Source organism: Danio rerio, chromosome 21 (assembly GCF_049306965.1).
Source record: "Danio rerio strain Tuebingen ecotype United States chromosome 21, GRCz12tu, whole genome shotgun sequence".
NCBI classification, from domain to species: Eukaryota; Metazoa; Chordata; class Actinopteri; order Cypriniformes; family Danionidae; genus Danio; species Danio rerio.
The window spans coordinates 37,637,501-37,660,824 of record NC_133196.1 but is presented as its reverse complement, the minus strand read 5'-3'; the positions used below and the strand labels follow the sequence as shown (position 1 = coordinate 37,660,824).

General features: G+C 34.8%; 1 protein-coding gene across 8 annotated transcripts in view; it reads left to right on the top strand.

Moving 5' to 3' along the window:
- Window positions 1-2,337: 2,337 nt before the first annotated feature.
- ebf1b (EBF transcription factor 1b) overlaps window positions 2,338-23,324 on the top strand; it is a 281,523-nt gene continuing 260,536 nt past the window's right edge. For all 8 annotated transcript variants that reach the window (XR_012396818.1, XR_012396817.1, XR_012396815.1 and 5 more), the window contains exons 1-5: window positions 2,338-2,554; window positions 2,992-3,148; window positions 3,842-3,905; window positions 4,863-4,918; window positions 18,667-18,740. Coding sequence is in view for 4 of the 8 variants with exons in the window: in XM_073935435.1 (XP_073791536.1) it covers window positions 2,421-2,554; window positions 2,992-3,148; window positions 3,842-3,905; window positions 4,863-4,918; window positions 18,667-18,740 (485 nt within the window). In the remaining 4 variants the exon portion in view is untranslated. The remainder of the gene's footprint in view (window positions 2,555-2,991; window positions 3,149-3,841; window positions 3,906-4,862; window positions 4,919-18,666; window positions 18,741-23,324) is intronic.

Below are 23,324 nucleotides of genomic sequence, written 5' to 3'. Positions count from 1 at the left end.
AAATCCAGCTTAAACCAGCCTAGGCTGGTTGGCTGGTTTTAGCTGGTTGACCAGGCTGGTTTTAGAGGGGTTTTGGCCATTTCCAGGCTGGTTTCCAGCCATTTCCAGCCTGGTCTTAGCTGGTCAGGCTGGAAAATGACCAGCAAAATCCAGCTAAAACCAGCTTGACCAGCCTGGTTTAAGCTGGATATAGCTGGTTTTGGCTGGACTCCCAGCTAAGATCAGGCTGGAAATGGCTGGAAACCAGCCTGGAAGTGGCCAAAACCCCTCTAAAACCAGCCTGGTTGACCAGCTAAAACCAGGCAACTAGCATAGGCTGGTTTAAGCTGGATTTTTCAGCAGGGACTAATTATTTTATTCGTTTTAATCGAAAAATGGGCTCTATGGCATTATGGCACCTGTACATTGACCTGTTTTAACATCTTAAACTTTATTACATTTATTTAATTAGTATATTTATGCCAATTCTGTCTATGCAATTCATTAAATATTTTTTTCCAATATACAAATTGACGTTTTTTTATTGTTTTTTTTTTTGCATTATTTATTTATTTATTTGTTTATTTGTTTGTTTATTTATTTTTTAACATTGTATGATGACTTGCACGACTGTGAGCAGAAAAACGAGGGGAGAAAGAGAAACTACAAATATAGTGGCCCCAGGGGCCTGCGTACGCGGCTGCATATCTGTCAGTCAGAGCGCTTGAAAAAAATGAAGTGGTTACAATGAGATGTGCTTTGCGCCGTGTGTGTGTATTTAACGGGGAGCTTATTTGTTTCCATGTAATTCCCAAATAATATAGGCTAATTGAGCGCATCAAATGTTTGCATTTTCATGAGTCCCGTGTTCTTATAGTCTATGAACTAGTCAAATTTAATAGGCTACTGCGAGTATCATTTTTGGAAATAAAAGTTTTTTTTGTTGTTTCAGAAATTAAAGTCACTTTTTTAAAAACAGGCGTAAGACCAATTTTTAAAAAATGTTAGATCATATGTAACCCTATAGGGCTAGCAATTTATAAGTTACCTAAGCTATTTTTAATTTAGTAGGCTGTTGCTATAAATTGGAAGAGTTGTCGAGCAATTTTCACTAGGCCTATATCAGCTTCGTATTCGTGGGCGCATGAATCAACCACATAATAAGCATCTTTAAATTTTAATTTCTTTTGTATGAATTCTTTATGCCGCATGACGTAAATCCGTCTGCTCTCTTCTATTTCTCTCTTTGTCTATTATTATTATTATTATTATTATTATTATTATTATTATTATTAATATTTATTTTAAATGGCAAAAATGAAATAAAAATAAATTGATGTAAAATAATCTCTCACTTCTTTTTTTTTCTTTTTTGATAGAGATAAGAGAAAGAGAATCGGTGCCAGAGAAGTCACCTTCACAAAGAATTGTAAGAATTAAAGTTAATAGAATTAATTATAATCAACGGCTTATCTAACCACAGATCAGCCTTTCATTGAGTGATTAGTGTGTGTTTGTGTGACATAGCCAGTTGATAACTGAACTAATTGATGCAGAATCCTATAAGGCTACGTTCTTCTGATATCTGTCATCTTTGGAAGTAGTTTTCCGCAAAATTATGGTCCCTCAAGTCTTTTCATTTTTACATATTTAAATTCAATACGCTTGCGAATCTCGGTCCAACATTGCAGCGCGCGTGCACTTATCCATAGAAAACGACATAATCTGCCATAATGGTTCTCTCGAATTTGCGAACAAGGTACAAGTTTATCATATCAGTATAAGAATCAAGATAAATGGGTTAATAAAGATCCATTTTGCGAGAGGTCTTATAGCGTCTAAATCAAATCAGTTTTATAATGCTCGAGAAATTCCATCTAATAGACTGATTAAATGCGTGGAGAAGAGAGAATTGGCAGATCAAGTTGGGCGGATCTGACACCCTTTTGCCTTTGGACCGCCTCTCCCGTCCCTCCTTCTAGCTTCTGTGGCTGCTATAAGCTCGTGTTTATTTTCCTCTCACTTAAGGAAAGGATTGATTCCTTTGGGACGGGAAATAAATCACTTCAGTTTGACCAAGGGTGAAGGATTTGGGGATCCTCTAGATTTACTCACTTTATCTGTTTATCTGTTTTTTTGTTCTGGCAGGAAAAAAAACGACGATAAAAGTTGTAGGGCATAATACTAGCCTATTTGATAAGAGATCTGCTTGATCGTTATTTGAAAGAAACGTCGGCGCAGATTATAAATCATTTCGTATTGTTTCCACTGTGCGTCTTGGTGACACCGGGATCTGTCTAGCTTTGCCAGACTCTCTCTCTCTCTCTCTCTCTCTCTCTCTCTTTCGCTAACGCACACATACACGCACACGCGCAGGCGCGCGCAATAAGGGTACCTGAGAATACCATTAACGGGAAGAGAAACTGAGAAATCTAGGTTTCATGTTTGGGATTCAGGAGAGCATCCAAAGGTGTGGGAGTATTTTGAAAGAAGAACCCATCGGAGCCGGCATGAACACTGTCCGAACATGGATTCAAGGCGCCGGGGTGCTGGATGCGAACACGGCCGCGCAGAGGTAAGAGACCCCCGGGGCTGCATCTTTACCTCACATGGAGCGTGGACTGATCGTGCTGCTGCATTTTGGGGAAACTTTAACCGGACTGTGGAGGATTAAGTCTTTGAATAGCTTTGGTTTGTCGATCAGTGATCTTTGATGAGTTCCTCTGGATGTAAAGTTTGCGTATACTTGGGAAAGTTTTTCTTTTTTTTTTTTTTTTTTTTTGCATGCATAACATCTGGAGGTCCTATGACCACTGGATTGAACTTGCTGGAGAAAACTACTACTTTTAATAACAACAATAAAATGTAGCTTTTACTTGCGCAGTTCTATAAGCTTATTTAATTCTCAAAATCAGTTAACGGATTAACAATGTTACATGGGTTTTGTTTAACATCTTCAACTAATTTCTAAAGGATGTTGTAACACGGCATTTCTGCGTGTCTTTTCTGCAGTGGAGTGGGACTGGCCCGTGCGCACTTCGAGAAACAGCCGCCCTCAAATCTTCGGAAATCCAACTTCTTTCACTTTGTTTTAGCTCTTTATGATCGACAAGGTCAGCCGGTGGAAATAGAGAGAACCTCCTTTGTCGGATTTGTTGAAAAAGAGAAGGTAAGCTTGAGCATCAAACTCTGATTTTTAGCATCACCACTGTCGCATATTGTGCCCTTAAATATACAATTTGAATTTTAACATAGGCCTATGTGCAAAATAAACACCAAACTCACGCATAACCTATTTTAAAGATATGAAAAAAGAAATAGACATATTAATTTAAACTTTAGACATTATATTTTATATATCAATACCTAAATATTACACAAGGTTAAATATTTTTTAAGATAAACATTTATTTAAATTGGAAGGTTGTTTAATATGACCAGTGTTTATTACAGATGGTTTAATATTCATACATTTTGCTGGAAAGTTTTGCTCACAAAACAAGTCTGTTGTAATTATAAGCATTCAAATCAATTCAGTTTCTTGTTTTTTTCGGCCCCTTTACCAGAAGTAGGCTAAAGCAAAACGCAATTCACACATTTATATTAAATGATAATACATTTATTTAGGCTACTTAAATGTGACCATAGTAAATTGCAGACACATCAGCGAAATAATGTTGACCTCTTATAAAATAGATACATATCCAAATTGAATTTGGAGCGTACTAATTGCGCTAAAACAATTCTAGTGTTTAGTATGCGCAAAACAATTTACTTGTTCAAAGCAATGTAATTATGTTTTTCATTACTGTTTAGGATATTATTTTAAGACCTGTTGTAATATTATGTTGTTTATGCCTAGGAGACTACAGGAGAAAAGACAAATAATGGGATACATTACAGACTGCAACTTCTCTACAGCAACGGTAAGACTATTTGCGTACGAAGTGTGACTTAGCGGACTTTGATTGATTGTCGGAATTTATTGCACTAAAATAGCAACATTAGTAGATGCTGTCATTTCAGCTTGACGAATAGGCAGTGATTTAAATCACGACTGTTTCTGTAAAAACGCAACCAGTGATTAACCCCTCACCGTGAACTATTTCATATTTATTTTATCCAAATCAACTATAAGTAATTAAGTTTTTAAACGCAATTATAATTCAGTCAAGGTTTAAATCGATTCACATTCTATTTCGACCACGCATTATGAATTGTTAATTCGAGGGAGAATTGATCATGTTCATTAGTGTGATCTGACAGGTTGTCTATCATTTGTCATCTGGTCAGTTTCTAAATAAACCAGCGGTTATGTCTGCTATTGGTCAAGCATGATGTACACAGTGCTTTCTAAAACATATTTTAATTTTCAGTTCATCATAATAATATACATTGTGCCATTTTAACGATTTGACTGTATTTTATTTATAACTGAACTTAATGTTGCACTATTAATTTATGTTGCAATATGTTTTTTTATTTAGTTGGTCATTGTCTGTTTTATAAATATTTAACCATTTTAATTCAAATATGCATTTTAATTAAATTATATCTTAAGTATGCATATTTAAAAATAAATTATGCATATTTATATATTTTATTTAAAATGATTGTATCAATAAATAGCAATAGTTGTTTAAACTCCCTCTCTCTGTCTTATCTATCTATTATATTATAAAAATATCATATTAAAATAATATTGCTTTGATGTCTCACATGAAAATATCACAATTAAGCTATCAAAATGTGCTTGAGTTATTTCAAGAGTATTCTGCCTTGTGCTGTTTTAATGTAAAGTCACTGTTTAGTGAATGTGTAACTGGAAAATTAAATGAAAAAAATAAAAATAAAAAGGCTGATTTCATGTTTATGTTTTCTAGGCATCAGAACAGAACAGGATTTTTATGTAAGACTAATTGACTCCATGACTAAACAGGTAAGAGTTCATCTTGTCCTGCACACCACCATCTGCACATGCCATCAGTGGCTAATTTAAACATGTTGGGGCACCAGGACATGCAAAAGGTTGAAATGTTTGTGCCCCACACAGATGAATCTCACAGTGTTGTATACGTGCATGTGTATCCCCCAAAGGCAGGGTAATATTTTTACATGCTCAATATTTTTACATGCTCAATATCAGCGGCATCTATTTAGAATGTTTTTCTGATTATATATTTGCTTGGTGTCTGTTTGTTTTATATGGTACCTTTATATTCATTTTGGATATTTTTTAGATTGCACATGCCTTGCTAACCATTCGCAGAATCATTGTTCTCTTAGTGACATTTTATTCAACATGTACAAAATAACAAAATAAATAAATAAATACACAAACAAATAAATAAATAAATGCATACACACAGTTGAAGTCAGAATTATTAGCCCCCCTGTTTTTTTCCCTCAATTTCGGTTTAACAGAGAGAAGATTTTATCAACAAATTTTTAAAAATAATAGTTTTTATAAATAATTTCTTATACTTGATTTATTGTATCTTTGCTATGATGACAGCACATAATATTTTACTATATATTTTTCAAGACACTTTTATATAGCTTAAAGTGACATTGAAAGGCGTAACTAGGTTAATTAGGTTAACTAGGCAATAATAGGGTAATTATTGTATAACAATGGTTCTGTAGACTATCGAAAAAATATATCTTAAAGGGGCTAATAATTTTGACCTTAAAATGTTTTTTAAAATAATAAAAACTGCTTTTATTTTCGCAAAAATAAAACAAATAAGACTTTCTCCAGTAGAAAAAATATTTTCAGATATACTGTGAAAATTTCCTTGCTCTACTAAGCATCATTTGGGACATATTTAAATAAGAAAAAGAAATTCAAAGGGGGGCTAATAATTCTGACTTCAACTATTTACATTTATAAGTATAGCCATTTTTAATAGTGTGTTTTGTAATTTGTACATTGTACATGTTTGTTGTAGTCATTGGTGTCGCATGTTATGCTTGGCTGCTTCTAGAGCTTTGGCTAGTTACATTTATGGAATGTACAGTATGGCAGACCTACTTTATTTGTATTGCCTATTTCCTACATTTGATTTTATTTGTCACTGAAGACATGTGGCCCTGGGCCAGCCTGGTTTAGTGTTTGTATGTTTTATAGTAAAACACACACACACACACACACACTCACACACACACACACACACACACATACACACACACATATATATATATATATATATATATATATATATATATATATATATATATATATATATATATATATATATATATATATATACAGTTGAATTCAGAATTATTAGCCCCACTTTGAATTTCTTTTCTTTTTTAAATATTTCCCAAATGATGCTTAACAGAGCAAAGAAATTTTCACAGTATGTCTGATATTCTTTTTCTTTTAGAGAAAGTCTTATTTGTTTTATTTCGGCTAGAATAAAAGCAGGTTTTAATTTTTTTAAAAATTATTCTAATGTCAAAATTATTAGCCCCTTTAAGCTGTATATTTTACATTTTTCTATCAGCCTAGTTAACCTAATTAACCTAGTTAAGCCTTTAAATGTCACTTTAAGCTGTATAGAAGTTTCTTGAAAAATATCTAGTAAAATATAATTTACTATCATCATGGAAAAGATAAAATAAATTAGTACTTAGAAATAAGTTATTAAAAATCTTATGTTTAGAAAAATCTTATGTGTTGAAAAAAATCTGCTCTCCGAATAAACAGAAAATGTGGAAAACAATTAACAGGGAGGCTTATAATTCTGACTTAGACTACATATATAAATATGACCTATATAACCAAAATGAACTAAAATGCTGGCCCTGGATCAGCAATGTCATTCGAATTAACAATTAGCTTTTGTCGAAGAATGTCTATTAAATATTCCTGTTTATTAGCCGCCTCCTGCAAACTAAGAAAGGCTTGACACTAGGCTCTTTGCACTTCACTAAGGGTCGCTAACTTACCTGCAGGCGGCAGCTCCCTCTCCCTCCCACTTAAGCTGCATTGTGAGGAACATCAAAGCACATTAAACCCCAGTAGCTGCCACTTTGACAGCGTTAGTCTGGTAGAAGGAAGAGGTACTGTTGTTTCTTAACTATCTGCTTTGCTGCACTTCGTGGGAGGACATGGCACTTTGAGCAAAGTGTCGCTAGAGCGCTGTTTATCAGTGTCAAGTAAAAAAATAATCACCTAGGTGCGCTGGCTTCCCCCTCACAAATCTTTTGTAGTTGTTTGCCGGCAGTTTTCATGTCAGTCTTCCTGGAATATATTTAGCACTTGTATTCATTATTTTTGCTCAGGTATTACAACATGTATTAGATGTCAGAAGGAATGAGATTGCGACGCCTTTCGCTGTTATACTGTGTGCAAGAAACTTTCAGATGTGAAGACAAGCTATCGTTAAATCACTCACTAAAGAGATGTGCTTGGAACAACACTTAAAGTTTTGGGGAACATGTGTAATGGCAGTCTAAGGATATCAAATCCTATTCTGTGCCACAAATGTGCAACAAGAAGCTAGTTACTGTGTAACAGCTCAAAAAGCACTGTTGTGTGATTTATTTACTACATGCACAGCTCGGTTGCCATGTGTCCTGATTTCTTTTGGTGTTTGAGAGTGAGAAAGAGCTTGAGATCAGATGTGGTTTTGCTTGGGGGCAGTTATACCTGTTGAGATGGTGAAATAAGACCTGGATACCGGCTGACCACAGCACAGCTACAGGTGGTTCAGCTCATGTTGTGGCTCAAGTTAAAGAACAAGCTTTCAGTCTGAATAGAAAGAAGTGAGAATGCAAGTATTCTAAGAGGCTACAGACAACCTGAGTAATCTTTAATGTTGTTCTCTCGTTTGTGATTAGGAGATATTGTCAGTTAGTGATCTAGCTGTTTGAGGAAAGTAGTCATTAGTTAAACCTGCAAAAAGAAAAAAAGTTGTGTTTATCGTTAAATCTTTAGCGAGGCATAAAACAGTATACGCAGAAGTACCTTACAAACTAAGCAATTTGAAGTTGTTGTGCAGCTTCTTAATTTGCATGGATAAATCTTTCTGTCTCACACAAATATCAAGTGGATTCCGGGTCAAATGACTTCTGTAATGTGATTGCTGCTTTAGTGTGAAGCAATGATTTGAATTTTTAGTATTACTTTTTAAATGGCTGTGGGAACGACAACTACTAATCACAGAGACTGTTAAAGTGTTTTGCAATTCTGTTATAGCTAAAACACTTGCAGGCGACCACTCTGTTTATGTTGCAGTAGTAAAAACAGCTAAAACAGCTTTAGCTTGGACTGTAATTAGAGTCCATATTTTCTTAGTACTCTGAGTGGTTACAGAGCTTTTAATTCTGTGGTAAGGCTGATTTATGCTAGCGGAAGATGAGCTATAGGGCCTTTCTGTAGTCATGTTTTTTTTTTGTCATGACAGTGATGTCATTGATTAGTTCATAGTTTAAATACTCAGTAAACTAAATCAGTAAACTAGTGTCAAAATTTAACTCTTATTAAAATATTATTATTATTATTATTAATATTATTATTATTATCATCATTATCATTATCATTATCATTATCATTATTATCATTAACTCAGAACAATTTAGAAAGTTGACAAAATTACACTCCATATACTACACTTGTAGTATTTAATTTAAGTGAGCAAGAACATGGATTTTTTAAAGGGATGGTCCACAGTGTATTTTTAAGGCTTGTTTGTTCTAAGATGCTAAACAATGTGTGCTCATGCTTCACTTGTAGAATATCATGTTTTTTTTCCTTCATATATCTTACTTTGATTATATACAGCTAGGCTGCATCCGAAACTGCATTCTTCCATACTATATAGTAAGCCAAAATCAGTATGCGAGCCGAGTAGTGTGTCCGAATTCATTGAATTCGAAAATCAGTTTGCGAGAAGTACCTGGATGACCTATACTTTCAGCTAGATTCTGAAGTGTGCATCCCATGCATGCTATGCTACCTCATGATGCCCTGTGAGAGAATTCATAAATGGGAGTGAAGCGATGCAACTGACGCAAGTAGGTCACATGACCATGACAAAATGGCGGATGTAGCATGTCCGAATACCATACACACTGCTTACACTCATACTGTATAGAACGTATTTTTCTAACAGCCGAATAGTACATTTAGTACGTTTTGTCTTTCACATATATTCGGAATAAGCATGTATATGAAAAAATTAATATGAAAAGTTCACAAATCTTTTGCGAATTTGTTGTTTGTAATGTAGAACATTTGGAAAGCAGCCACAGATGACATGCATAGAGAAACTATCGCATGTAGCAACTGTAAATGACATCACCTGCATAGGAAGTGTGGGTGCCTAAGAATGCAAGCCTGAAGGTGAAAGTGCAAATCTGCAGCCAGACCCTTCTCAGGATGCCGGGGTTAAACCCTTACTCTTTTTCGGGGGGACATTGTGGGATTTTTAATGACCAGAGAATCAGGACGTCGGTTTGATGTCTCACCCAAAAGACAGCACCCACTGAGCAGTATAGAGTCCTCTTCACTATACAGGGGCATTAGGACCTACACAGTCCACAGGTTGAGCACCCCCTGCTGGTCTCACTAACACTACTTCCAGCCACAACCAAGCTTGTGGTCCATGTGATCTTCCATCCAGGTACTGACTGGGTACAACCCTGCTTAGCTTTAGTGGGTGACCCAGTGGCGCCCCCAGAAAATTTTCTTAGGGGTGGCCAGAAGAGGCCGCACCAAATCTTGGGGTGGCACACAAAAAAAAATAATGAATTCAGTGTAATGTTGTATTTTTGTTTCTGGTAAACGAAATAATGTAGTTTTATTCATTTAATTAATTCTACTTGAAATATTGCTATTTATTCTTTGAAATAATTCAGCAAGTACATGTGCAAACCAAATAAAAATCTATGTTTAGTTTAAAAACACTTTTCATATACTGTATAAATAACTTCTTTTTTTACATGCCTTTATTGTACATCATACGAGATATGCCATGTCTAAAATTAATGAAGATTAATGAGTTTATTATTCCCAGTGATGGGTTGCAGCTGGAAGGACATCCGCTGTGTAAAAATGTGCTAGATAAGTTGGCGGTTCATTCTGCTGTGGTGACCCTGGATTAATAAAGGGACTAAGCTGAAAAGAAAATGAATGAAAGAATAATGAGTTTATTAATTACCCAAACAAATGAACAAACTGAACAAAAGGCATTACTATACACACTCACTATACCTAATAATATTATTTATCCATATTGCTTTTTGAACCATTTTATTAATGCAGCTTCTTCTATTGATATACTGTAGCTTAAGGTAAATATTAAATATCCATTGCTGTCTATTGAAGGTGTGTGCGTGCTGTCAAGGACGATCGGGGAGGGTAGTGGTGGTTCTAGTTTAAATGACACCCTGGGCGAACCACCCTATACACCCCCACCTCTCTTGAATTGTTAGATTTGTTATTCAATAAATATAACAATTTATTTATATTTATTCTAAATAAATACAATTAATATTAATATACAAATATTATTCTAAATAAATAACAGAAATCAGTCCTAAATATTACTGGAAAACAACAACTGGAGTGATATGCCAACATCACTTAAGAAACCTTTTACATGAAAATTAATTATTACAATTCTAAAGAATACAAAAAATGTATTATAGAATTATCTGTGGTCTTAGACCAGATCATGGCTGAGAAATCATGTTATGAAGTCTTACCTCCCTGACTCATTATCCCTCCTTTCTGCTTTAAAGGCATGCTTAGTGAAAGTAACATCATCATCATCATCATCATCATCATTATATTATATAAACTTTAAACGACTTTCAAAACTCGCTGCGTGCCGACACTTCTGCACAAAAGGCTGTTACTCCGGTTTCACGGCGCATGAGCGGTGCCTATTATGTCGGCGTGCATGCAAACAACCAACCGGGATTCACACAGGAGTGCGTGAGGCGCGCGGGAATGGTTTTCCGCGCGCATGCGTCAGTTTGCTTTCACCAGCATTGAACCAGAGGGGGAGAGCTACGTCAGTAACACCAACAATAATTTAGTGACTGCATTTTATTTATTTATTTTTGTATTTATTTATTTATCTAAATATTGGGAATTTATAATTTCATTTAAATCAATAATGTCAACCGCAAAATTATATTAGGGTGGCCAAAGGGGTGGCCACAGGGGTGGCCAGAGTTTACCGAGGGGTGGCCGTGGCCACCCCTGGCCACCCCTTGGAGGCGCCCCTGGGGTGACCATGTGAGAGTTGTAGAGAGCTAGCTGCTGACAGAAAGCCTGAGAAACAAGAGAATAGGAAAAGAGAGCAAGAGTTGGGCATGCAGACAGACAGTTTTAGAACAGACAGGCAATATTATAATACATGATTATTGTGAGTTTGTAACTCATGATGGGGTACAAAACAGAGTTGGTGACAGTAGTTTGACAGTTAAATCTGTGATCAGCAGCTTCAGTGCCAACACATCTGACAAACACAGGCAGCAGACCTCCCACACTCTTCTCTCATCTGTCCCACATTTCCTCACTTTATACCTCATGGATTGTTTGTTGTTTAGGATCCATGTTATTTGCTGGCTTTTTAACATCACCTAATTTGCCCTTAAGGTATATTTAGCCGCCTAATTATGCCACAACCCTTGTCTGAATTTACAAAACATTTATACAGAAAAAGCATTGTTATTAACCTGATTAATTTAGCATTACAGCTAATTTCTCCACATTTATTTTAACTATTTTTCCATTCTTTTGTGCTTTCTCTTCCTTTGACCTTTTTTATTTTCTTGCCTGTCTGTTCTGAAACTGTTTGCCTGTCTGTCTGCATGCCTATTCCCATTCTCTTGTTTCTCAGGCTTTATGTCAGAACAGCTGATGAGGGGTGGGGTCGAATACTTATTCGTGTTTGTAAAATTTTCTGTGTGTGTGGGAGAACAAAAGCGGAAATCACTGCCAAGACAGCACCTCTTTAAAGGTAGCACGGTGGCCTGGGAAAAAAAGTCAGCCGTGTTTTTAATAACATGCTAATAGATGATGCCAACTGTGTAGGAAGTAGGTTTCCATATATTTATAGCATCTTGTTTACTTGATTTCAGGCGTCACATCAAAGCCATTGAGGAAAACGCTGGATAAAATATGAAAGTGTGCTTGGCAAGATGAAATATGTATTAAAAGGCATATGAACGGATCATGCTTAATAATGTGTCCTTCTTGCACTTTAGCACACAGTTAAAACTGCCCTAAATATCATGCTTTTAATGCTGATTATAGGGTAGTTTTTAATATGGCTCCTTTGCACATTCAGACAAACAAAACATATATATGTGTATTTTTTTTTTTTATCACAGCACCTTCTGCTGCTTGATCCCATTAAAAGCATCCAAAGCATTACTTTTATCAAGATGGCAATTTTTGAGAGCTTGTGTTCTTTTTTTGAACTGTACATTACAGACAGAACCTGTTTGTAATACATGCCTTCAATAATAGGGCATGATAGGAAATTACATTTTATAGATTTTAGATGATATATTTTACATTTATAACAAAGATCATACACTCACCGGCCACTTTATTAGGTACACCTGCCCAACTGCTTGTTAATGATAATTTCTAACCAGCCAATCACATGGCAGCAACTCAGTGCATTTAGGCATGTAGACATGGTCAAGACGATCTGCTTCAGTTTAAACTAAGCATCAGAATGGGGAAGAAAGGTAATTTAAGGTGGCATGGTAGTTGGTGCGAGACAGGCTAGTCTGAGTATTTCAGAAACTGTTGATCTACTGGGATTTTCACGCACAACCATCTCTAGGGTTTACAGAGAATGGTCAGAAAAAGAAATAATATCCTCTGAGCAGTAGTTCTGTGGGAGCAAATGCCTTGTTGATGGCAGAGGTCTTAGGAGAGTTGCCAGACTTGTTTGAGCAGATAGAAAGGCAACAGTAACTCAAATACCCACTTGTTACAATCGAGGTATGCAAAAGAGCATCTCTGAATGTACAACACGTTGTACCTTGAGGCGGATGGGCTACAGTAGCAGAAGACTACACCGGGTGCCACTCTTGTCAGCTAACAAAAAACCAAGGCTACAGTTCGCACAGGCTTACCAACATTGGACAATAGAAGATTGGAAAAATGTTGCCGGGTCTGATAATGTCTTGATTTGAGCATCGTGTCAATGACACAGCCTACCCGAGTATTGTTGCGGACCATGTCCATCCTTTATTACCACAGTGTACCCATCTTCTGATGGCTACTTTCAGCAGATAACAACACTTTCTTCACTGCAAGCCAGTTTTTAAGCAACCAACTCACTTTTGCCAATCTTCATTATGTTTTAAATACTAATAAAACAAAATGTATGGTAATTTTTAATAGACATTTACCACATTTTGAATTTCCTCCTAAAATTTCCTTATTGGACAGTACTGAGATGGATTATGTTGACTGCTACAAATATATTGGTATCTGGTTAGATGGTAAACTCTCATTTGAAACTCACATAAATGAATTGAAATAAAAAGTTAAAGCCTGCATTAGTTTTCTTTACAGAAACAAATCTTCCTTTACGTACTCTTCAAATCAGCATTCGGTCAAATTAACAGTATTACCAATTCTGGATTATTGGGATTTAATTTACAGATCAGCTTCAAAAACTCTCCTTCACAAACTGGATGTTATTTACCATGCAGCAATTCGTTTTGCCACTGGTGCACCATTTAATACTCATAACTGTCAACTGTATTCTTTATTGAATTGGCCTTCTTTTCAATCACGTCAACAAACTCATTGGTTTCTGTTTATTTACAAAACTCTTATTGGGAAAACTCCATTATATTTACAGTCACTTTTTAGTATTTAGAAAAGAAGTCGACATATGCATTTATTAACCATTGCATACCCAAGGTTTGCACTTTATTTGGTCGCTACTCTTTTTAGTATTCCGCTGCTGATGCTTGGAATCATCTGCAGCAGACCTTAAAGCTCAACACTTTCATTCCACTATCATCTTTTAAAAATTCAATCCAGTCAATAGTACAAGATCACTGTGCTTGTTTTTAGTTTTTCCTTGGTTTTATATGTTATTATCTGCATTTGTAAATTGGTTATTGTATTACTGTATCAGCTTTTTATGTTGCCTCTTGGCCAGGTCGTCATTGTAAGTGAGAACTGGTTCTCAATTGACTTACCTGGCTAAATAAAGGCTATTATTATTATTATTATTATTATTATTATTAGATAACACGCCATATCATAAAGCTTGCAAATGGCCTCCATACTCACCAGTTATCAATCCAATAGAGGACCAATAGAGAATGGGAAGTTGGCATTATAAACATACAGCCGACAAATTTGCAGCAACTGTGTGATGCTATCATGTCAATATGGACCAAAATATCTGAGTACTATTTCCAGTTCCTTGGTGAATCTATGCCATGAATGATTATGGCAGTTCTGAGGGCAAAAGAGGGTCCAACTTGGTACTAGTAAAGTGTACCTAATAAAGTGGCCAGTGAGTGTTTTTTTTTTTTTTAAGCTTTATTTCTTATAAAATAAATATCGCTGTTTTATACATAGACCTGCTAAACTAGGCAGAGAGAACGGTCATGTTTATAGATAGAAACAGGGAGCAAGTCTTTGGGCTGGCAGACAGTGATGCATGCTGTGTACTTCTAGAAGACCTTGGCCCTCATTCCTTTAATGTGAATGAAAATCATCTGAACAAATGCTTAGAGTTTGCCAACTTCAGCACTGGCTGTAACAATGCCTCTTTCAGAGCCTTTGTATAATGCAAATGTAAAAAGCATCAAATAATAAGCCGATTCCTCCGAATATTTCTCCTGTCAAATGATCCTTTTTTTAGTTTTTGAGTTTTTTAAGGTCAATATGACAAACTTCTTTGATGCTGGATAGGCTTGCTGAATTACACACCCGTCATATGGCAGAGAGTAATGACTGCGTGTAACAGGACAGATTTTCTGCCAGTCGGTATGCCTACAGACAAGATCGCAGTCTTAGCAAGGTGACATGTTTGGCGTAGTCAAATGCAGCACTGTTCGGAATGGCATACCGTGTCCAACATTCATCTCAGGGAGGAGGGGGACACACAAGGCTTTGCCAGTCTGGCAATCCTGTGTTTTGTGTTAAGGAGGGGTGAGAGCAAAGCCGAGAAATTTTGGAGAATATTGAGGGGGCCGTACAAGATGGTGCACCATGCTCCAGTCTGGCATCCCAACTGCTCTCTCATACCAACCTCCTCCAGCCTCCTGCCTCCCCCCACCACCTCTGTGCCACACGCCACTGATGGTTTGGCACATCATATGCTAGTGTAAATACTCTGCCTGAGTGCATAAACACTTCATATTTTACCCATGAGTAAGAAATACAAAATAGGAAGAAAACGATGAATGAGTTGAAAAGATTCAAATATTTTAGTTTATATAAACAATTTTGGATGTGAATAAAATAAAATAAATAAAGTCTATGTGTGTGAATGTGAGAGTTTATCTGTGTTTTTCCAGTAGAGAAGTAAATCTATACTGGTCTCGCGGTTTGGTTCAGTTACGATTCATGCCATCGATTCGGTGGTTTAATACAAGCAGCCTGATATATGAATTGTAGCCTACCTTTAATTTGTCCTGCTCAAAGAAAACACTCTGCATCAAACAAAACTCAAATACATGCACAGAACAACATGAGCATTTAAAGCAAATAAACAAATGTAAATATCATACATCCGCAAAGGTAATTAGAGATATCTCTAACTTCGTTTCGACTTGTTACAATTATATTTGAAAATATCTGCATTGCATTTGCTCCCAGTTGAATCTGCGTGAGATACTAGTCGTAATCACATTACAGATATCCTAATTGCAATAACGACTAGTCGTTGCAATATAGAGAAGCATGATGTTTACAAAAATGTCAATTAGTCACAAATATTTCAGCTGTGCTTTTTTTTTTTTTAATTCACACCATAAAAACAAAACAAAAACACTATGCAACTATGGTGAGTTAATTTTCACTCTACATTTATATTTATGTGATGTTTAGATTTTTTTCATGTACTTGCTCATCATAATTGAATAGATCCCATTTTGAAAATGAATATTTTTATAAATTTCTCAGAGAATATAGGCAATGTACAGTTGAAGTCACAATTATCTCACAATTATTATCTTCTCTGTTTAACAGAGAAGATTTTTTAAACATTTCTAAACATAATAGTTTTAATAATTCATTTCTAGTAACTGATTTATTTCATCTTTGCCATAATGACCGTACATAATATTTTACTTGATATTTTATATTTTATACAGCTTGAAGTAACATTTAAAGGGTTAACTGGGCTAATTAGGTTACCGAGGCAGGTTAGGGTAATTGGGCAAGTTATTGTATAATTATGGTTTGTTTGTTCTGTAGAAAAATAAAATAGCTTAAACGGGCTGACAATTTTGACCTTAAAATGTTATTATTTTATTTCATTAAAATGTGATTTTCTAGCCGAAATAAAACAAAAGATTTCTCCATAAGAAAAAAATATTATCAGACATACTGTGAAAATTCCCTTGCTCTGTTAAACATAATTTAAGAGATATTTAAAAACGGAAAAAATAAATAAATAAATAAATAAAAATAAATAAATAAAAATTTGAAAGGGGGCTAATAATTATGACTTCAACTGTATTTTGACATATAACATATACATTTGAGTGCACTAGTTTTTGGACTGTTATCATTAAGTTTGTTAAGTTATTTTGTTAGATAAGCTGTAGATTTGGCTTCAGTACTGGCTAAAATGTATATGCACAAAAAGAACATTGTATAGCTTCATATTAAAAATATGAATTTAAAAGATAGATTTGTAAAGGTGGTACCTATATATGCACTTTATAACACTATATATGCTATATAACACTTTATCCTTCCAACAAAGAACAATACATGAAAAACATGCTCTAAGTATAGTTTTAAAACTAGAATGTTTTACATTTCTATAAAGGCCTGGATCTAGCTCGCATGCATATAATAAAATCTGGTTGAGTTTCATATTTTTGAATCAATTAAAAGTGTTCATAAAGTTGAAAACTTTGCTTTGTTAATTAATGTAACTGTAGTCATTGTATGTGCTTCATTCACTAAAATAATATATTTTATATACATATATTATTATTTATGAAAGTTTTGCAGCAGTGTAGATGACCTTTTCTGTCCAAATTAATTTCTCATTAAATATCTGGTTTCACATAAGCTGTCCAACTTACTGTATATTTAAAGCATTTTTTTTGTAAATATGGAAGAATTTATTGCTCTCTCTCTCTTTCTCTCTCTATAATTTATCTGCTACACTGAAAAAAAAAATTGTGTTGAATTTAAACAAACAAATTAAATTTAGTAATGTTCAACTTAATTTGTTCATTTAAATTCAACCCAAATAATTTGTTTACAACCACTTTTACAAAAAAAAAAAAAAAAGTAAATCCTAGAAATCATTTTTGAATCATTTTATTCAGGGTAGTTTAATAAAAACTATAGTATAATTATACAAGAAAAGTATTTGCACTACAAAACATGTATGTTTTTATACTTACAATGTTTGAATCATTGTGGCGCAGTGGGTTGCACGATCGTCTCACAGCAAGAAGGTTGCTGGTTCTGTGTGGAGTTTGCATGTTCTCCCAGTGTTCGCGTGGGTTTCCTCCAGGTGCTCCGGTTTCCCCCCAGTCCAAAGACAAGTAGTATAAGGGAATTGAATGAGTAAAATTGGTCGTAGTGTGTGAATGTGGGAGGGTATGATATTTCCCAGTGTTGGGTTGTGGCTAAAAGGGCATCCGCTACATAAAACATATGCTGGATAAGTTGGCGGTTCATTCCACTGTGGCGATCCTTGAATAATAAAGGGACTAAGCCGAAAGCACAATCGCCTCACAGCAAGAAGTGTGTTCCCTGTGTTTGTGTGGGTTTACTCCTGGTGCTCCGGTTTCCCCCCCACTGCGTAAAGCTTAAGTAGGCGTTTCATTTAGCTGTGACGACCCCTGATTAATAAAGGGACTAAGCCGAAAAGAAAATGAATGTATGAATGAATGAATTAATCTATTTTTTTAGCTGCAGATACAGTATGTATGATCAACCAGTTTAGTTCCTTACCATATCCACCTGTAACAACAGTTCTTTTGCTTGTTTGTATTACTCAGAGCTTGTCCTTTTGTTCATTACAGTGTTTATCACGTTACCCCACATCAGCAACATGCTTTGTAGGGAGAGTAATTACCCAAGCAATAAGTGAAACAGTGAGCCTTCTTATTGGGGCACCTTCAATTCTCACCTTCTGTTTTAGATAATGAGCCTTTGTCTTGTTTGAAAAAAAAAGAAGAAGCTCTGAACAGTTAGTCTAGGAATCAAGTAGATGATTCCATATGTCACATGCTGAAATTTGCTAAATACGACCTGACCAACAGGCTTTAAATATAGAATTATTTCACCTTTTAGTGTATTTCTCAATTATTTCTGGCTTCTGTGAATGCTTAGTGGATTTGTGGATGAGGGAAGAAATTTACTTTATTTTTTGGTTGGATGCTGGGTGGTTGCTGTTTTTGATGTACATGTTTTTAAAAATGTAACATTCTTGTTAAATAATCTTTAAATTCAAACTAACATTTTCTCTCCTCTATTTAAAGCCCATCATCTACGAAGGTCAAGACAAGAACCCAGAGATGTGCCGTGTACTCCTGACTCATGAAATCATGTGCAGGTGAGACTTTTTCTATTTCCCACCCATTTGTACACTGTGACACCTTTCAAAGTAATTTATCTTTACTTATCTATGCTATCTAAATCTATCAATGCTCAAAATATTGTGTGATAAAGTGTTATCACAGAATATTAGCAAACAGTTATAAACAAACAACTATTTTGAAATAAAAAAGTTGTTGTGGGTGTCAAGATCAATTCAGCCCATTTTACTGTTGAAAGAATTTTATAGGGGACTGTGTTCAGCATCTTTCAAAACATAATTAAAATCTATCATGATGTTATTTGTGTTTTAAATCTATTTTACATAATAGTTTAAAGCAAATTTACATAAATATTAGTAATATCACACAAGTAGCAGTGCAGTATGGCTGTATATCGGCACTGGTGGGAGGTGTGCGTTGGCTCCAGGCCGCATTTCAATTTTCAAGGATTACAAATGAGCAAAAACGAGTAGCAGTGCGATGTGGCTGTATATCGGCACTTGTGGGAGACGTTTGTTGCCTTAGTGCCCTATTGAATGAGGAACTATTTTTTTCCACCATTCATTCACATCTGCAGCTGACCGTCAGAACAGCAGAAACTGTTTCTAATTTACCAATGTCACTTCAGTGCTAGTATTTAAATGATTCTCTAGCATAATATCAAAATTGATGACAAAACAGGTGATTTTTCTCACATTTTAAGATCATAAGGTTGAACAGCATAAAATGCCATCAGTCTAAAGAGATTTTCCAATATTTCTCCATTGTAATCAGATTACAATAATAAACCCTGAAACAGCCAAAGCAAAGCAAACACTACCAGATTACTGTTATAAATGCAGCACTACAACATACCTAAGAGAGAGATCGACTTATCACTTACCTACTTTATAATGATTTTATCAGCTGTAGTCTGAAATTCATGATGAGTTGTTATCCCCTAAGCACTTATTATGTGGTCTCTGTCGCCATCTTGTGGCAAAACGTCAACTGTCTTTGAGTCTGCTCAGTATGAAAGGCTGATGGTCACCCAACAAGCTGAGTCTCTAAAATTATAAATATTTAAAATAGCCAATGTGGTCAAGTGTCTTCTATATGCATAAAATATCATCAGAAAATTAATCATCTACAGCTTTCTCTCCTTAAAATTTCAAAAGTAAATATAAAAAGTACAAGTTGTACAAGTGAATAATTTTTAATGTAGCTATTGTTGTATGTAGGTGGGGACTAACCAGCATATTCTTTTTATGTTAAATGAGATAAGGGTATATATATACAGGCCAGTGTAAGAGACGTGTTTCACATACAGTGTTAGGGAAAGTAACTTTTGAAAGTAATGAATTACAATATTGAGTTAATTCCCAAAAAAGTAACTAGTAACTTTTATAGAAAGTAATGCGTTACATTACTTTTGAGTTACTTGTGCATTGCTTTAGCTGGCTGAGGCATGATCTCTTTCAGAACCTGTTTTTCTTTCTTTTTTTAAAAAAAAAATAGTGTTCTGCAATTAAGAATACATTGTATAATCTACACATACATTTACCTTTGAAAAACACATCAAAATATGATATTTTTGCATAATGTTATTTGAGAACTTCCTGACCCCAGAGGTATACAACCTTTATTATTTTACGAGGAAAGACAATACTGAGATTAAAAATCTCTTTTACCAAAGCGTCCTGGCCAAGATTAGGCAGTATACATATCACATGTGTCTAATAAAAAAAAAACAAAAAAAAAAAAAAAACAATTGACAGTTAACTTGAATCACACATTAAAAAACAAACAATTCAAAATATCTACAAGCCTGTGTTTCAATTTCTAAACCATTTATAACCTTTTTTTTAAAGCATTTAGTGAAATCAATTCTTTAAACTGCAACTTTGTTTGTATTATTTTATGCAAAAGGTGCTGCATATTTAAAAGCCTTTTTTCTTCAATTTCAGTCCGCACTTTAGGAACAGACATAGTTAAGGACAGGCCATAGTTAAGGATATATATATATAATCGAAATCAATGTGTGCAAGTGGATGGCCTTGTTTCTAGTACATTAATGTAACTAAAGGAGTTCCACAGGGTTCAGTATTGGGGCCTCTTCTTTTTACTGTATAGGTCCCACTTTATATTGTTACTTATACCTGTGAACTTACATGGTAACTAAATGTGTAAGTAGTATGTAACTAGAGTGTATGTACACACTGGTATATAGTATTTTTGTGTAACAACACACATAACAACACACTGAATAGTATGTGTAAGTTACAATGAGTAACAGGACATTAGTAAAAACACTAAAAAAGTACACATCTGTGACAAGAATTTGTAATAAGTGCATTGTATAACAACAATATTTACTTGCAAGTGCTTTCCCACTTCCACACCTGTTGGCATACCATGTACTTTTGAATATTGTATTAGTATGAGAATGGCTGTACTAACGCTGGATTAGAAGATTTCATCTGTGATACCAGTGTAATTACAGGGTAAATCCTGAGGAACTGTCCACTCAATGTAAAGTGTACAATGGTCACCAATTACTGTGTAATATATAAAACCTAAACCTTTGAGCAACTGTTTAACAACATTGTACACAGAAATATACAATGTTTATATGTTGTTTTAAGGTAAATTGTAGAATCACCTAAATAATTCACATTGAAGGGTGTTTACCAAAGATTGTGTTATTAATGTCCTGTTACACATTTGAACTTACACATACTATTCAGTGTGTTGTTACGTGTGGAGTTACACCAGTATTACACAAATACTATGTACCACTGTGTATATACACTGTAGTTACATACTACTTACATATATAGTTACTATGTAAGTTTACAGGTATAAGCGACACAATATAAAGTGGGACCTAAGAGACCCCAGAACTGAACCCTGTGGAACTCCTTTAGTTACATTCAAAATACTAGAAACAAGGCCATCCACTTGCACACATTGATTTCGATTTGTAAGAGAATTTTTAAACCAACCAATTATTAGATGACATGATTAGATAAACCAATACTTTTGAAGCGTTGTAACAGCAAGGTATGATCCACGGTATCAAAAGTTTAAAAAGGTCAAATAACAGGGCTGCACAATATTTTTAGTGTCCACAGAATGAATTAAATCATTTAATACCTTTAAAACCACTGTAATAGTGCTGTGTTTCTTTCTAATTGAAATTTAGACATAATACTATTTACTTCAAGGAAATCCTTTAATTGACTGTTTACTAATGATTCAAGGACTTAGCCAGCAGACAGTGAAATGGGACGGTAATTATCTGTTTGTGTGGCGTCTCCCCCTCTTAACAGGGGAGAACAAATGTGGATTTCCATATCACTAAGACTTCATTTGTAATAAGTGAAAGATTAAAAATATGTGTCAAAGATGGAGCAATAAAATCAGCTGCTAACTTAAAAAAATAAGGTTCTAATTTATCAGGACCAGGCAATTTAGAAACATCTAAATTCTTAAGGGCTTTACACACCTCAGAAGTTACAATTAGTGAAAAATTAAAAAGCTGTCTTGACTGGCTTCCTATGGGACACTTACAGAAAAAAAGGGTAGACATTGGACAAGAATTTATATTTCTTGCGTGCATGTGTCGAGAACCTGTGTCTACATGTTGCTTACTACGTTTACTTTGAAAGCATGTGCTTTTTATGATGTCGGTTTAAGGACAATAACCAATAGCCAGTAGATTATACAGCTGCATTCTGTTTTAGTTTGCTTGCTTTCATGATTGAGTTTACAGTTACTAAAACAACTACTAAATAGAAGCTCACTTCATGCTAATACAATCCAGGTCAAACCCACAAACCCATGGTGAACAATAAAGCCAAAACACAAGCAGAAGGTGACTTTTTCTGTACTTTTTATATGTATTTAATTAACATCCAAAGATGAATTTGCCTAAAAAGTAGGTTGTGATGATCGACTTGTGCCTATTTTTAGGTTTTTTTTTAACAGTGCCGCCCACCCTTCTAACCCACCCCCTCATGAATATCACCCTGATGCCTGGTTAATTAGGACAAGCAGAAACTCATTACTCAATCTCAAATTTCAGTCTGCTCTGATAACAAATATGCCCTGACTCACATGGAAACATTAACATATATTTATTGGCTTTAACCAGCAATGTAATAAATATATTAAAGATGTTGTAAGGCACTTTTGCAATAAAAAGGACCAGATTTTTTCTCTTATTCTATTTGACAGCTAATGTACTGTATATGCAAAAAATTTAGTGTCCTCATCCCCTTTTTGCCAAATGAGCATAGACATGCAATCATATGTGTATGTATGTATGTATGCAATAGCCTGTATATACCTGAAAACACTGATGCAATTGTAAGCAGAAAATTGGGCTGTTCACCATTAATCAGCTTCGCTAATTGCCACACACCAACATTAGCCATATGGTGCCATGCCAGCTTGCAAGTACAGAACAAAAGTGCTTATTCCCATCATTTTAAACTAAAGAGGGGAAAAGAACAGAGAATGTTTCCGGATGTTGTTTGTTGTGAAACTGGCACAAATTGCTTTTATAAAGACTGAAGTTGTCATAACACAAATTTAATGTCATTAATCAAAGAAATCAT